The sequence below is a fragment of the Bombus vosnesenskii genome, unplaced genomic scaffold, assembly GCF_011952255.1.
Source record: "Bombus vosnesenskii isolate JDL3184/JDL3185 unplaced genomic scaffold, Bvos_JDL3184-5_v1.1 scf7180000013272, whole genome shotgun sequence".
Lineage (NCBI taxonomy): Eukaryota > Metazoa > Arthropoda > Insecta > Hymenoptera > Apidae > Bombus > Bombus vosnesenskii.
In genome coordinates, this window is record NW_022882930.1 from 860201 (window position 1) to 875947 (window position 15747).

A 15747-nucleotide genomic window follows, 5' to 3' on the forward strand; every position below is an offset into this window, starting at 1 on the left:
TAGGGATAGTATAACGGAGAAATTGTAGAGTTTTACAGAATATAATACTTTCAAGAATAAAAACAAAATTTTCATTGGTCGCAAATTCTCGAATAAACCGCGCATAAAATTAAAATAGAATTTAAATTAAAATTAAAATAGAAAATTGAAAAATATTGTATTCGTTTTTCTAATTTACTTTTTCAAATTATATCTAAACTGTATAAGTAGAGAGAACTGTGTTTTACGAAAAAATATTTTACTACAGGATAGTTCAATATAGAACAGAGATTGAAGACTAAACGTTGCAATACAAACCGCAAAAAGAATTTTCACGATTACAAGCACGATGGTGTCGATTAGCTATTACTCGACGAGAAGAGCAAAAAGAAGATTAGATAGAAATCTGAATAATTTAAATAAAAAATTGAATAACTTAAAATATCTCAGCAGAAATTTACAAATATCGATATTACCATTGAACTACCATTATATATTTAAAGTTACGTAAATAAAATCGTTAAAGTTACGTCTATGTATCAAACACTTTTGTGGATTTCTATTGGATGGCTGATAATATTGGTTTATTTAATTAATTCGATATCTGCGTACAATATCTATACGGATATATATAGATACGTATAACCTGGAAACAGATAGTTTATAATTAATTCCTAGAATTTAATCAATTTGTATATCGGAGATAGACCAATCAATTTTTCAACAGTATTATTTCGTTAACGTATTATAACAATAACAAATTTATTTTCATCCTTTAATCCTATAGAAAATAATTAAAGAGCTATAATAACGTATCCAAGCACTATACTATACAGTAGCTACAAAAATTATTTACGTGTATTCTTATTTTCCAATGAAACATTTTTTTATCCGATTGTTACTATAAAATTTTATAGTCGCCTGAAAGTATTACTAAATGGTACAAAATTTAATATACCTTTAAATATTCTATTAGTATATAAACGCTATAAATAATAAACATAATAGAAAGAAAATATTTTGTATATCCACTGCATATCAATAACGATATGAATTGACGATAAAGTAAAATACACATAATTCGACAAATAAGACGCTATATCTAGTACTCGATCCACTAATGCTTTCAAACCTTTTTCCACCTCTTTCTCTTTAAACTTTCTCTCGAAAGTTTCCAAACTTTCTCACCACCCAGCGTTCACCCTTAAGAAGAAGATTTATTCTTTCATACATACACCTGTGTGCATTCGCATAAGCCATTTCTGTCTTCACATTTCACACTGACTTTCGCACAAATTTCCAAGATTTTTACTTTCAAAACATTAGCCTAGCCTTCGTTAGAAATTATCTAAGTTACGTCAATGTGACAGTCGCACACTGTCACACTCTAAAAATTGTTTCAGTCAAATGCAGCTTAGTCTGATAAATCTGTAGGGATCAAATTGAGTCTCTATGAAAATTTCATTATGACAAGTCTAATTCCATGAACGGATATTGAACGTTAATCTAATAAATCTAAAAACTAGGAAGCTAATCTTTGGATATTTGAAAACAAAAAACAAAATAATAACACAATAGACACAATGGTCCTACAGGGTCATTTTCATTGCAAAACTGTCTCTTCTCTAATAGAAGAAATCCCAACAGACACGCACATAAACAAAATTCAATAAAACGTACAATTGGCAATAATTAAAAGATATGAGTACTTGTGAAATTTTTTATAATAATGCATATTTAGATTAGTTTTATACTAATATAATTTACTTTACTGCTTACAGTAACCTAAATGTATTTCCCTTTCAATTGTTTTATATTAGGTTGTCCAAAAAGTTTCTTTCGTTTTATAAGAAAATAGTAGACGCACAATGTTTTATTGTTTTATATTAGTTTATCGAATTGTGCACGAACATATTAATAGAAATATAACGAAGCGGATCATACGTAATTCAATAAAATAATATAAAACAGAAATTGTTGTTCATCTGTTATCACCTTATGAAACGAAAGAAACTTTTCGGACAACCTAATACATATACACGTTAGATTCTACTATTAAACGTTTAGAACAGATGCGATTGCTTTCAAATAGATAGTCTGATAAAAGATTAATACAAACAGCGGATTAAATCGACCATGGTCGTTAGATGCCGACAACTTGTATCCGTAATCAATATCGAATCGCTTGGTTTGCTTCTCGAGGAAGTCGATGAGCAAAGTGTCGAGCAACGTGAAAAACTCTGTTGCATAAGCGCCACCGCGTGTGCTGAATAGGAGCAATAATAGTAGGACGAATCGAAGACGCTTTTTAGCCGTGTAATTGACCGCTTTCCGTTCCTGTTTCAGTGCAACCTGCATTCGTACGTGTCATCGACGAGAACACGAAGAACACGTTAAGCACTGGTGCCACTTTAGGACCTATAAACGAAGGTTCGTCGATTTCCTTGTACTGCGAGAGTGGCGAAGGGAAACCGGTGCCTACGGTCGAGTGGTTCAAAAACGAACAACCATTGGAAGGTAAAATTTACCGATATTAATAAGATATCGTTTCCTTCTTTTTTTTTTTTTTTTGCAACGTTTCACGAGTTCGTCGTCACTTTTGAATAATTGTAAGGATATTTATGAGAATATTTTTACTGACAAAATTGTTGTACTTTTCTTCTTTATAGGATTTAAACACATTCTTTGGTGTGAAATTTTAATTCGAGATCGTAAAAGCTTGGAATTTATATTTTTCATAAAAAAATGCTTTCATCTTGTTGTACGTATCTTTTTTATATCTTCAGACTATTATATCTAGGAATGTTTAAAGATATATTTAAATAATTTTTTTTTATAAACTAAAATAAATACAAAGGATAAAGCCGTCGTATTTACCGTAAAAATTTCATTTATAAAGAAAAATATCTATATAAACGCGTTTGTGAACGCATATGTTACAGCGCTCAGCTCGACGATGATCGGTGATAATGGAGTAGGGAACGCGAGCAGCCAGTTGCAGATGCAAATTACACGCGACGAGCTGAATTCAACTTTCACGTGTAAAGTCAATAGTACAGCCCTGGTCGAGCCCCTGACCGTCGATATCAAACTGGATGTCCATGGTAAGTATGCATGTGTACGCGTGACCTTTCCAACCTACGACCAAACATCACTGTCTCCTAAAACTGAATCACTCAAGGTCGATAAACGTTTCTTTATCGACGTCTCGATCGACAGAAACGAGACCGAAAATAATCCCAGCGAACTTGACTCCTTGAATCGTGTACGTATTCGTTTATCTGGACATCTCGTTGTGAAACCCCTTCGAGTTGGGACGACAAAGTCTCGAAAGGGTGTGAAATACGATCCCCCTGTGTTTCCTTGGCTTTCTTTTCGTGCGTGCACGTTCAATTGTTTCCGGTGAAATCGAATCCCTTTTACGAAAGATAGAATCCTTTCAAATATCTTGCAATTGAATTTATCGCTTTACGAAAGTTTTCCCGTATAGTCCCTGCTGTTTGCGTGTGGAATTTGATGTTTTCGCTTGAAAACATCATTTTTTTCTTTTTTTTGAAAGTAACGAAAAATAATGTTTTGTTTTTTGGGTTTTCGAACGTTTGAATATTTCATTCTACGTAGATACATACTATGTTTTAGAGTATTTAAGTAATAGGTGTTTGTAGGATCGTTACGTTTATATATTACATTATTTGATCAGTTTCGTAATTTGTCATCCTTTGTTAGAACATGGGCGAACGCGAGTATTAGAAGCAATTCAAAATGGTCGCGGATGGTTCGAATAATAAGATTAAATTATAAATTACTACTCCTCCACTTCCAACGACGATAGATGTACCGAAGATTAATGTTTTTGGATACAGTGATACGAGAAGTTTTCAACGTGCGATCAATTTTCAGCGGAAAGTTTTGAAAGTTAAGCATGATCTATGAATTACAAACGAAGTGAAAGGGAATGGACCGTCGGTAAATTATGATCTTACCTAGTTTTAGCCATAAATCATTCCGCTAAAAAGTCTTTTTCGCTGTGTCGTCCGCTAAAACTAAGGTCGTTAAAATTCGTGTGAACCGTGTGCAACCTTCTCTTCCGTATTCTCATTCAATTCCTTCCTGGCTTTTCCCTCCTTTTCCCTTTTAATTTCTTCTCTTTCTCCGTCAGTCAACATCGCGATTAAATACGAGCATTTTCATGTAACGCGTGAGACTTCTCTTTTTCTTTAAACACAGTCCATGAGAAATGACGCATCTTTCTAACGAATATCACTGCTGACAATTTTCCCTTAATGCGATTCGCTCCAATTTATTTCTGTCAGTTCTCTTCTCCTTGATTTCATCCTTTTCAATTCGCCTGCTTTCTATGCCTTAATTTCCTTTAATTCGTCTCTGTCGACTAATTATCACTCCTTCGTAATCATTATGTAAACTAAGGTGACAAATACGATAATAGAACGGCTACTTCATTCATTGCGTATAGTTCTATCTCAATCTCCTAATCCATTCCTTCGATCAGTATCTTCCTCAACTATATGTGACAATAATTTTAGAAAGATCGTAGTTTCGTAAATCGTAATTTCTTTATCACGCTGTTTCATCACGATCATCGCGCTAACGGCGTCGTAAATTTGCATCAAAGATATATATCTCGAATCCAGGGAAAATAGAAGATACCATTGAGACAACATAGTGTATCGTACCTAGTACCTGCTATACAACGCTGTAGGGTTAATATTAAGTATGGATCACTGTAGCAATGGCGAGGAACGTCTGATCTATATCGGTTCGTATATAACTACTGACTAGGATTACCCAATATGTAGTAGCACTGTGATTTAGGATAATTGTCGATGGTAATATAAACGAAATGCTACTATATATTACATTACCAAATGGAATTTATATCCCCTGGTAGCTAACGATATCGATTTAAGCGTTAATCGATTATTTATAATACGTATTAGCTAATTTTCACTAATCACAGAAATTTACGAGTACTGTATTTTGTATTTTTTAGTACAAATTTTGTATTTTTTATAGCAAACCGGACAAAAATCCATGAATCGAATCAAATAGATATAGAATAAAGACAAGATCTCAACCATTAGAAGAAAAAGGATGAATTGCGAGTGAATTAGCGAGGATGGTTCGTCGGTACAAGTATATTTCCAGCACAGAATACTGTCTTTTATAATTTGAAAAAATAATGATCTAAACGACACTTTTTTGTACGTTTTATGTACATGAAATTTTGTCATTTTTTTCTTTTTTTATATCTACAATCAACCTGATACATATCTTCCACATGTTTTGTAGTATATTTGTACCTCTAGTAATAATTTAATAATCTATACATCTAGTAATATCTAACAATATTTGTAATATGCATGATATTTCGAACAGAATCTTCTGATTGATTAATGTTTCATCCGAGGAAATGAGATTTCCTTTGCACCGAGTCCATAATATCCGAAAATTCTTCTCATAGCTGGAAATACGATTCTAGAAATGTCCTCGAACCGCTATAATATTCTATAGAACGAATAACGATTATAAAATTCTCGCCACGTGTTCAGAGGGAGCTCCGGCTGCAATTGCGACACGCTGAATAAGTAAAATCGAGGCGATCGTTCGAAAATTGCCTCGCCGCCTCGAAAATCACAGGTAGATACGATCGAACACGGCCACGAGATTAAAGAATGAAGAATCGGCGACGGCACCGTAGATTAGAATAATTTATCGCGGCACTGATACACGTTTCTCGCGTGCCTCGCCGCGAAACAAATCGTGCCGCCAGCTATTGCGGAACGAACACACCGAGTTAGCAGTCCTCCCGATCCAAAAACTTTTCCGCCGAACCTTCCATGTCCGCGCGAACTTTCCGGAGTTATATCCGGCCGTGGAACGACGGAGAGAAACACAAAACCGTCCATAACGACGACTAGATTAAGAGTTAAAGTTCCGGGAGGCTCGTTTCCCTCTCTTCCAGCCCTCGTTTCGCCTTGGTACTCCAACAGCTTTCGCGTCCTATCGTTTTCTCGTCAGCCTCGAATAACGTTATCGAGGGGGAAAGAAAATTTTGATTTATGATAGTATTAGGACAGTTTCTTGGGGAATTCTGTTGACGTTTCCAGTATTTTATTGTTACCTGTTCGTAGTACGATAACACGGTCTTGGAAGAAAATTTGGAACATGTAGATGATGAAATTTGAATAATAATTATTATAGATTTTAATAGCATTACCGTAACATGTAGTAGATTCTGAAATTTTATGTAAATTCATAGTTCCACATAAACGTAAGTGAAGAAATCGAATCTGGTTAAATAACTATTTATTTAACAGGTCAACTCTGTAAAACATAAAATATGCGACTCGTTAGGTTTTTCTCCCACGATTTTGACGTAGAATTCATTTTCTTTTCAATCTATAGTACAGATAGATAGCTTTGAAATCTTCTATATATAAAATTCCTTTTTATCATATAAATATTAATATTATGTATTTTATTAAATTGACAAGGCAAAGGGATATTTAAACGAAGGCCATTATGCACGATAGAAAGGAAAATCCCTAATTATCGAAATGCTAGAATGTCTAGAAAGAACAGACGAATATCAAGGAAAATCCGGATCTACCCAATTACGATTCTAAACGTCACATTCTGTGTAACTTACCGACGCGGATAGGTTCCACATAGGTTTAACGAGTAAATAATTTGACAGGAATAATTATGGTGTTCGAATAGGCGGGCGCATACGAACTCCGTGCCGACGCTCGTTCTTGTGCAAACGCGAGACAGACGCGAAGCTTGCCTTGAAGGCGAATAAATCGGAACTTTGAGTCGAGGGATCCGGAGAGTTTGTCGTGTGCCGGGCAAATCAATTTTCCTTTTACACAGTGTCGTGGGATTATCCCGAAAGAAAGAACGGACGAAGGGACGAGAGACTTTGGCGCGAAGTATCCAATACTCAGGGAAATCACAAATTGTCACGAGACGAACGCGTTTCACTTGTCTTTGACACGCCAGCAAAGATCTCTGTCTTGTACCGTTGTTGTATCAGTTGCTAACGAATTTATCAATCGAATGCGATTTGATCGAAATGAGGATATTTAAATATGTATATCCTACTTTTTTTTAACATTAATTAATTTATATAATTTTTACGCTTTCAAGTCAAGAATCAATGAAATATAATTGAAATTACGTTTGTCGTATTACGTATTTTTAACGGAATAATCGGCGAAATATAAACAGATTTAAATGAAAGCTCGCAGGATGGATATTAAATCGGTATGGATATTAAATTTACAGATTGTGTATTAGTATCGTACGATTGTCGAACTATGCCGACAGCGGATTCGGTATAATCGCGTTAATGATTATTTATTTTATTCGTTAATGAAGGAATAATTTTGCAGCAGGTGACTCGTTGTAAAAGGGATGCTTGATTCCGTTTAATAATCGTTTCCGATTAAATTGCACGACGTGTGTAATTAACGATGTAATATTTAGATTATATCGAATTTAATTAACAAAACCGGCGGACGCATAATTTAACATACGATTTCTGCAAGCCTTCGCGTTACATAAACCGCTGTTCTTTTTTACTATCATTCTCTTCATTTTCATCCGTAATTATGTGTTTAAAATTAACTTTTATACCATCGCCTTTACGAATGCATAATCGATGCTGTTTGTAATCGAAATATGTAATACAAAAAACTATTATTAATACATATTGGAATTGACCGAATGTCACATGAAATTATCGATTATTTTCATTGCAAGATTTAATAAATGTAAATTGGAGAATTTGGACACGACAATATTATTTTTTTGTACAAAATATATTAGCGTGTGTTACAACGAAATAGGATGTTTCACATAGAAATTTGCGAGCTATTTAACTGTTTATTAATAAGATGATCCAATTCATTTACGATTTAATTAATAATTTTTAGGATCTAAGGATCTTTAGTAAAATCTTTTACGTCTATTTATTATTATTCGCTATGAGAAGAGAATAATTTTAACAGTTAAAACAATTATTTAAAAAATAGTAGATATAAGTTGAAAATATTCAGTTCACCATATACTTAAGTAATTAAATTTATTCTTCGCCAACTTGTCTTTCGTCACTATGTGCAAATGTATACATACATTTACATATACATAACGGTGGTCGTATTCAAATTGTACAATGAAACTTGTTTCGAAGATAGTACTTCTTGCAGTCGATGGGAGCTCAAACTTGGTTTGTGAGTTTGCAGGAAGTTGACTGTGATGAAGTGAACTTGATTGGAAACCATCTTGAGTAAGTAGGAATTGACTAAGTAAGATTAACCGATGTCGACCGGAGAGTGGTTTAAGTAGAATTCGAGCGAAACGAAAAGTAATTATATTATAAAATTCATGATACGTATATCGATCGGAGATGACTAATTTCATTGCTACATCTAATCTACGCATTACGAATCTTCTAAAATATCTGTTCCCAATTTCCACGAGACATCAACGTAAATTCGCTAATTCCCTCTTTGCAAATCTAACGACTGAAAATCAGAACGACACTTTGCAGAACGAAACGAAAATAAAAGATTCGACGTACATACTTGTGGCTGAGTGTGTCCTATATTCGAATCTCGAACTACAGAATTTCCTGATCTCATATCACTCTAGAGACTAACAAATATAGCGCAACAGTTCCATCAAAAATTCTATCGAACGACATGATATTTCGTTTTATTCACGATCCCAAAAACGAGCCATAAAAATTAGCGTTCGTCGAGCTTTCCATGTCCAAACTTTCAACCTACGCGTTTTATTGATAGGATGCAACAAAGTTTGCGGCTGTTTTAACCGACGAAACGAGCAACACCAACTGCTTTTTTGTTTCGCCTTTCACGGGGAAAAAATTGTATCCCGTTGGTAACGTCGCAGGATTTCTATCGATGAGAACGTTCGAAATAGTTCCAGGTGAATCTGGTTATTATGAATTTAACAGGCTCTCGATAGACGTAACTGGTATTCGCGAAACATGCCCGGCCGCATCGTGACACGCTGTTTCCATGCAAACAACGCGCCAGTTTTCATACGACTGACAATGGTGGTCGTGTTCATATAGTCAGCGATTGCCCATAAATTACTCAAGATTACTAAGCAGCGTGCCAGACGAATCGACTACCGACAGCTTTAATCGCGTACGAATAATCATCATTTTTATCTGAAATTCAATGAAATAGCCCGTGCGTCGCCATTATCAGACGCATCGATAACCACCGCTGTTTTTGTGATGTTTCCAGTGAGTCTTCGGTCGCTAATTATGGCTAACTCGATATAATAATGAATTCGATTTCCAGTTTCTTCTTTCTTTTCTTATTTATTTTTAACGAAAAATTTTTAGAATAACCAACGAATAGATTAGCGAGTGATCTTAGTTTGTTCGGAGAACAGAGATTTGTACGGAGAAAAAAAGGTGTATTAAAATATTATAACTAAATAGGTAAAAATTTATTTTAAAAAACTATGAGAATAACAAACATCACAGAAGAATCGAGATATTCTTTTTCATTTTCGCTTCATTCTATCTACGTTATACGGCACATTCTGCGCATCTACGTTACCATACAATCATAGACATAATAAGAAAGCTGAGCGCTAGTTGCTCTTAAAATCTCGTCTATATTCAAATGACATTATTTAACCAAAGGATACGTGACCTAAAAAATACCAAAACTCTGCGTTTCCACTCGCTATTAACGTTTCGCGAATCCATCCTTCACGTTAAAGCCATACTTTACATTTTCCACTAAAGTTCTACTAATCGTGTATCTGACGAATCGGGCAACCATCCAACCAACTGATTCGGTATATAAATATACTATACATTATATATGAGCGGTTTACTCGCCAAATCGATTAACTGCACAAAACAAAACGTAGAGAAAATCGATGAAATTTCACACGATGAGGGTCGCTCAAATTCTTTGGAATTAAAATTTCGAAAAGTGGACTTAATCACTTTGCCGTGTGAACGGTTCATATACCAGCGTACGACGTAGCAAACAAACGTGTAATACAATCATCAGAGATACAACAAATTCATAGCTCGTACTTTTAGGATGAGAAAAGAGATCTCTATCTCGGACGAAGTAAATGAATCCAGAAGCGTAAAACAATCGGTCCGAGTGTCCGCGATCCACGGAGCCGATAAAGAGTCTGTTCAACCGAGCGGATGGGTTCTCACCTCGAAACTTGCCGCTTTTCCAATATCGAGAGGAAAGGTCGCGGAATGGGGATGGGTGTGGTGCGAATAAATCGATTAAGTAAGCCGCTTTTAACGACTTGCCGTGGATTTAAAGTCGAATCGTTGCAAGTGGTCGCGAGCGACGTATCTGCGAAAGTCTCAGCTGCCGGCACAGCTGGTGAAGTCAGGTTCCGGAGAAGGCCGACTCGAAAGACACACACCTGCACGGAAGGAGAATGAGAGAGTGCGGAGTTTGCAGACACGCCGCCTCTTAGGGGCAAACAAGAGCCGGAAATCGCATCCCAGGACTTGGAAAACTCTGGTACGAAACCGCTTGCCAGTCTGCCAACTCTCCCAGATGCCTGGTGCCGCGGTCGTTGGAAAAATTTTCCACCGCGTTCTCGCCCCCAAAGCAAAAAAAAAATCGCCGAGGATAATTGATTGGGGAGCAAACAATGCTCGAGAGAGGAGGAAATGATCGATCGAGGGGACAAGAGAGGGGGGAAAGAGAAAGAGAGAGGGAGAAAGTTTGATAGGGAGAGGTAGAAATCTGTCCACGCTCGAGTGGTTCAGTATAGTCACCGAATTTAGGGGTGTTAATATAGTCAGTTGAGGGAGAAGTGGTTTTTGACGGTCGGTGTAAGAGAATCATAAATGACGATTAGGATGGTGCGAGGAAAATCTTGTTGCTGAGCATAGATTTAAGGCTTGGAAGAGGAAGGAATAAACGATAAGTAGATCGTGGAGGTTTCTGTAAAATTCATAAACACGAACGCGTTTCATCTTATAAATGTGAGAACGTGTAACGAGTACATTATAAATGTTTACGTAAAATTCGCAAATACAAATGTGCTCCATCTTCTAAATATTAGAACGAGCGTTTCGTTTTGGATATTTTGGATATTTATTACGTTATGTTATTTAATTTAGCAATCTTCTCTCGATCTGCGAGTAAACATCCAGTAATTAAATATTCGTTTTGAATTAATTAATGCTGCTGAAATTAGAACATGAAAATTTCTCTTTCCTTTTCGCGTGGATAAAATACTAATGAATATATCGAATATCCATCTTAAGGAACAAACTTCCTGTATCATAGAATTATTATATCAAAAATATCAAAGAATTATATAGAACACGACAGCAAAGCCACAAGTCGGTTACAAAAGCCGATAGATTCGACCAATTACCGGGATCCACTTACAAAAACCAGCGTCATAATCCACCGATCTGACGGGCAAAATCGAGGAAAAGAATAGCTCGAAAAGAGTAACTCAACAATCATGAAGAATTGTCTTTCAACCCTCGTTTAACTCTCCCTTTTTATGAAAATCACTTTCGCTTTTCTCCATTGTCCCGGGCAAATCGTATTACCTCCCGCGGAGAAATTTCTCTATTATTCTTCGAAACCGCTCGAGCCAAAGTCGATAAACCGTTTTCTCGATTCTACGTATACGCACACCTCTTTGTATACGAGTGTGAATGTTCCGCGAGGAGAGTTGCTTTCTGTAAAACCGTCGGAGCGGCGCAGCTCGTTAAATATAAGAGAAGGGAAAGGGCTAGAGGGGAAACGGATCTTTGTCATTTTTTTCTTCCGCTTTCCTCGTGCTACGGCGTTTGTCGAAAGAAGTGGCTGAAGAGGGATGGAGTGGAGGGGCGGGGCGAAAGGAAAAGGTGAAAAGGAAAAGAGAAGGGGGTAAAAGAGGAAAAGTGGAGGACGCGGTTCAAGGCAAATGCAATCCTCGATATTAGATTCCCTGTTCGCTCTCTATTCCGGATCGACCGGTCTTTCTTTTCACGTTCTTGCCGCGCGTCGTTTCGCTGATTGCCCGTTCGCTGGTCTCGCTCGAGAATTATCTCCCCTGTAACCGCCTCGGGAAACTTACTTCCCCGTATTTCCCTCGCTGAAGAGCGCACTGAGATAGAGAAACGAGGATAAAGGACGAAGAGGAAAAAAGCGGAAGAGAATGGGCAAGGAGAGAAAGTTCGCGGAGAGAGGAAAGGAGACCTGTGCCGAAGGATACTTGCACGTGAACTTTTTAATGTTTCTTCAGCGGTACAGGAAGCGATGCCGAGTACCTGGACTAAGTATCTCGACGGCTGCTGCCCGGAAATTGAGCTCGCGGCGCCCTGCGAGGAAGAAAGGACGAATGGACTAAGAAATAGTTCGTTTCGGTAACCGTTTCGGTGATTACCGCCACAGACGGATTCTTCTTCGTTATCAGTTTCGATGGTAGAGAAATAATCGTGCAGAAGAAATGGATAAATTAAATTTATTAGCTGGACCATTCTTATGTCATAATTAATCGATAATATTAATTGAGATTTATTAACTGGACTGTTCTTATGTAGCAGTTTGTTTACGATATTAAGTGATGTAGATTTGAGTGTTTTAATTGCTTTTTTCAAATAAAACTTTATCTTAGCACGTACCTTATCGGCTATAAATCTATATAGACATCTATCGTTATTTTTGCTACAAATTGAATACTTTTTATTGCATTTATATTTTAGTTATCTCGTTGTTAAGATCTATGTAGGTTCTTGAATTATCATACACTTAATCAAAGTAATTTTCTTCGGATCCTTCAGATTAAGTGCTTTAATAAAAGAATGTTACGATAGACAGTATTACGATAAAGTTTTAATAATGTTGCTGAACTTAAGTATTTTTAATATAGTTCGAAATTATTAATCAGATTAATTCAAATATCCAGTTTTTAAAATGCCTGACAAGTTATATATTAGAGTTCATTTTTAATTGCTTCCAAAGGCTCTTATCTAAAGAAGTTGGTCCAATTATCAAAATATAAGTCTATTAAAGAAGAATATTTATTTGCCTGGTTTAGTATGTTACTATAATAAAAGAAAAATATTTCTTCGTCTTCATATGTAAACTTTCCAGCTCATATTTACCTTGCGTTCGTTTACGTTCCTTTACGTGATCAGAAACTTCATTAAAATTAAATTGCTAGACATGCAAGATTGCATGGCATCAATCTTCTGCCAGGGGTAAAGCGAAGTAGTAGTTAACAATAGGGAGACAAGATGAGATTATCGTAGCTTGTTTGTTACTTGATAATTGGATTAGCTTTAATAACAGATACACAAAGCATTACTGTTATATCATTATATCGTTTCGATACGTAGTATTGCAAAAACCCAATAATTGGCCAATTCGTACATTTCGTCATTTGAGAAATATCGTTGAATCGTGTTACTGTCGTCGAATTTTTGTATCGCGATAAGAGAGATGTTAACATAAAATCGAAAGACAAACATCTTTTTATGAAAACGAACAAGAACGAACTTATCGCGTTTCCTCTTGTTTTCCTTCTTCATTTACTCTTCACACGAATAGCCAACAATAATCTTTACGACCAAAGAATTCTCTCTTTTCCTTTGTTTCAACTCGATATCCAGGCAGAATTGGAAACGATGAGGAATTTCCAGCGGATTTCAGGCTTATCTCCATCGAAAGCCTTTTATTACCCGGATCGCAACGTTTACAGGGACTGGATGCAACGTGATCCGCAAATTGCCACACGTTTTCGGCCGCAGTTCAATTACACAGACGGCCGCCGGATGACAAAAGTCGAGCTCTTCCCATCTACAACTTCTTCTCTCCATTTCCTGTGGGCCTAACACTACGAAACGAGCGTTTTCGCTCGCCTACTTTATTTTTACGGCTTTTTCGAAAATCCTCACAGCGTGATTTTACGATTTATCTAGCGATAACAGAGTAAACGCTGCTCAGCCACTTAGAAATTTTATAACTCGCGCGAACGTGAGCTATACTGGCGAAATTTGCGCGGAAATCCTCTCACCGAACGCTATGCCGCCATATACTCTGGTCTTTTGCTTACCATTTCTCGTCTTACTTCGCGTGGCTGGCTTTGAGGGATGGATAATTGGAAACGTTAATTACGATGACGTCTAAGCCTTGTAGATGTGTTTCCCACGTGTACGTTAATTTCTGGTGAAACGTAATAAATTATTGCGTTGAATTTTGAATATATTTCCCGTTCACTTATACCTATTATATTTGTCGGTTAAATTAACTCTTGAAAGTCGTAACTGTATTTCGTGTGTTCTATAAATGTGGTAATCGACTTGATCAGTTTTCATATTTTCTAGTTTCTGATGCAAGTATAGCAAATTAATTGTTCTGGTTAATTTAAACGATACGTAATATCTATGAAAGCTATAACAAATCGAATCTTCTAACGAAAATTTACCTCTGATAAATAAATAGATTCGCAATTTATTTGATAATAAATTAACGAAATGAATTCACAATTAAAAATGGGACAAGTAGAAATGCGTGAAATATCGATCATAGGACTTGACAGTTTCGAACAAACGTATCAAGTTGCATAAAACTTTGTAAAACAAAAAATGTACAAAACCCGGTCCTGAATTTATCATCAAAGGCGAAAGAAAAGGCGTACGTGTCTATAAACGCGACAATATCGGCAATAATCCCGGGGAAGAAAATTTCTCGAACCTGCCAATCCCTTGTCGACCGTTTCAAATGCGCGTATAATTCCGGCACAGCTATAAAAACGTATCCGCTTTGAGGGAATTACAAGCAGAAATTGCTCGATCGAAGTTTCGTGGTACGGGACGCTGTCAAATCAGAGGGCCGAATAAAATGCAAACAGAAAAGCGGCAGACCGTTTAATCGAGCCAACGCAACGGGGGAGAAAGGAAAGGGTGAAAGAAGGCAAAAACGTAACGAAAACGTAACTGGTATCGTAGGTGGAAATAAAACGTGGTCGTACGTCGATTGATTCGTTTATTGAACAGCCGTCTGTCGCAGACTTCGGTTTCTCCAATTATCCAATATGTCGCCCTATCCTGATATTCGGTATCTTTGGACAATTCTGTTAGCTAGAACAACCCCCATTCATAAATTCAAAATTGTTTTTTCAATGTTCCACACCGATAAAACGTTGGATTTTTTTTAGTAACCATGTACAATATTCTCGCATAATAGAATTAAGTTCAAACTTTCGGTGATAATAAAGTTTGGAATCGAGTAGAGCTTCTCATATTGCTTATCAACAGATTTAGGATTTTTATACATTTATGGGAAACCGAAGGATTGATTTTGCGTTTAATTTTCGTTTTAATCTCATCTCCGATCAAACTGATGCAATTACTTTCCGTTGGTACTTCAATGAACATTTGTAATACTTTGCATCTTTACTTAAGAATTGATCCTTTTCTCGCGTCATACAATCACTGATATGTTTTAAAATTCCAAATTGTTTATAAAGATGGGAGAGATGCATAGAGACTTGCAAATTGAGTCGAATGATGACGGTGAGTGAATATTTTAGTCTATGTGTCGAGGCGAGTGCTCTTAAGAATGGCTAATGCATCGGAGAGGAATTTTGGTGAACGTAGTAAGCAGAGCCAGCACCGAGGAAATTTCAGAGAGAACATCTGGTTGAACCTGTTCGTCGAGTAGAAAATGTAAATTTGAGAATGAGAAAACGGATGGAAATTCGCAAAAATAA

General features: G+C 36.3%; 1 protein-coding gene across 4 annotated transcripts in view; it reads left to right on the plus strand.

Annotated features, from left to right (window-relative positions):
- The window catches only part of LOC117231202 (hemicentin-1), a 427506-nt gene that overhangs the window by 328068 nt on the left and 83691 nt on the right, over window positions 1–15747 (plus strand). For all 4 annotated transcript variants that reach the window (XR_004492917.1, XM_033489394.1, XM_033489393.1 and 1 more), the window contains exons 4-5: window positions 2326–2496; window positions 2922–3083. Coding sequence is in view for 3 of the 4 variants with exons in the window: in XM_033489394.1 (XP_033345285.1) it covers window positions 2326–2496; window positions 2922–3083 (333 nt within the window). In the remaining variant the exon portion in view is untranslated. The remainder of the gene's footprint in view (window positions 1–2325; window positions 2497–2921; window positions 3084–15747) is intronic.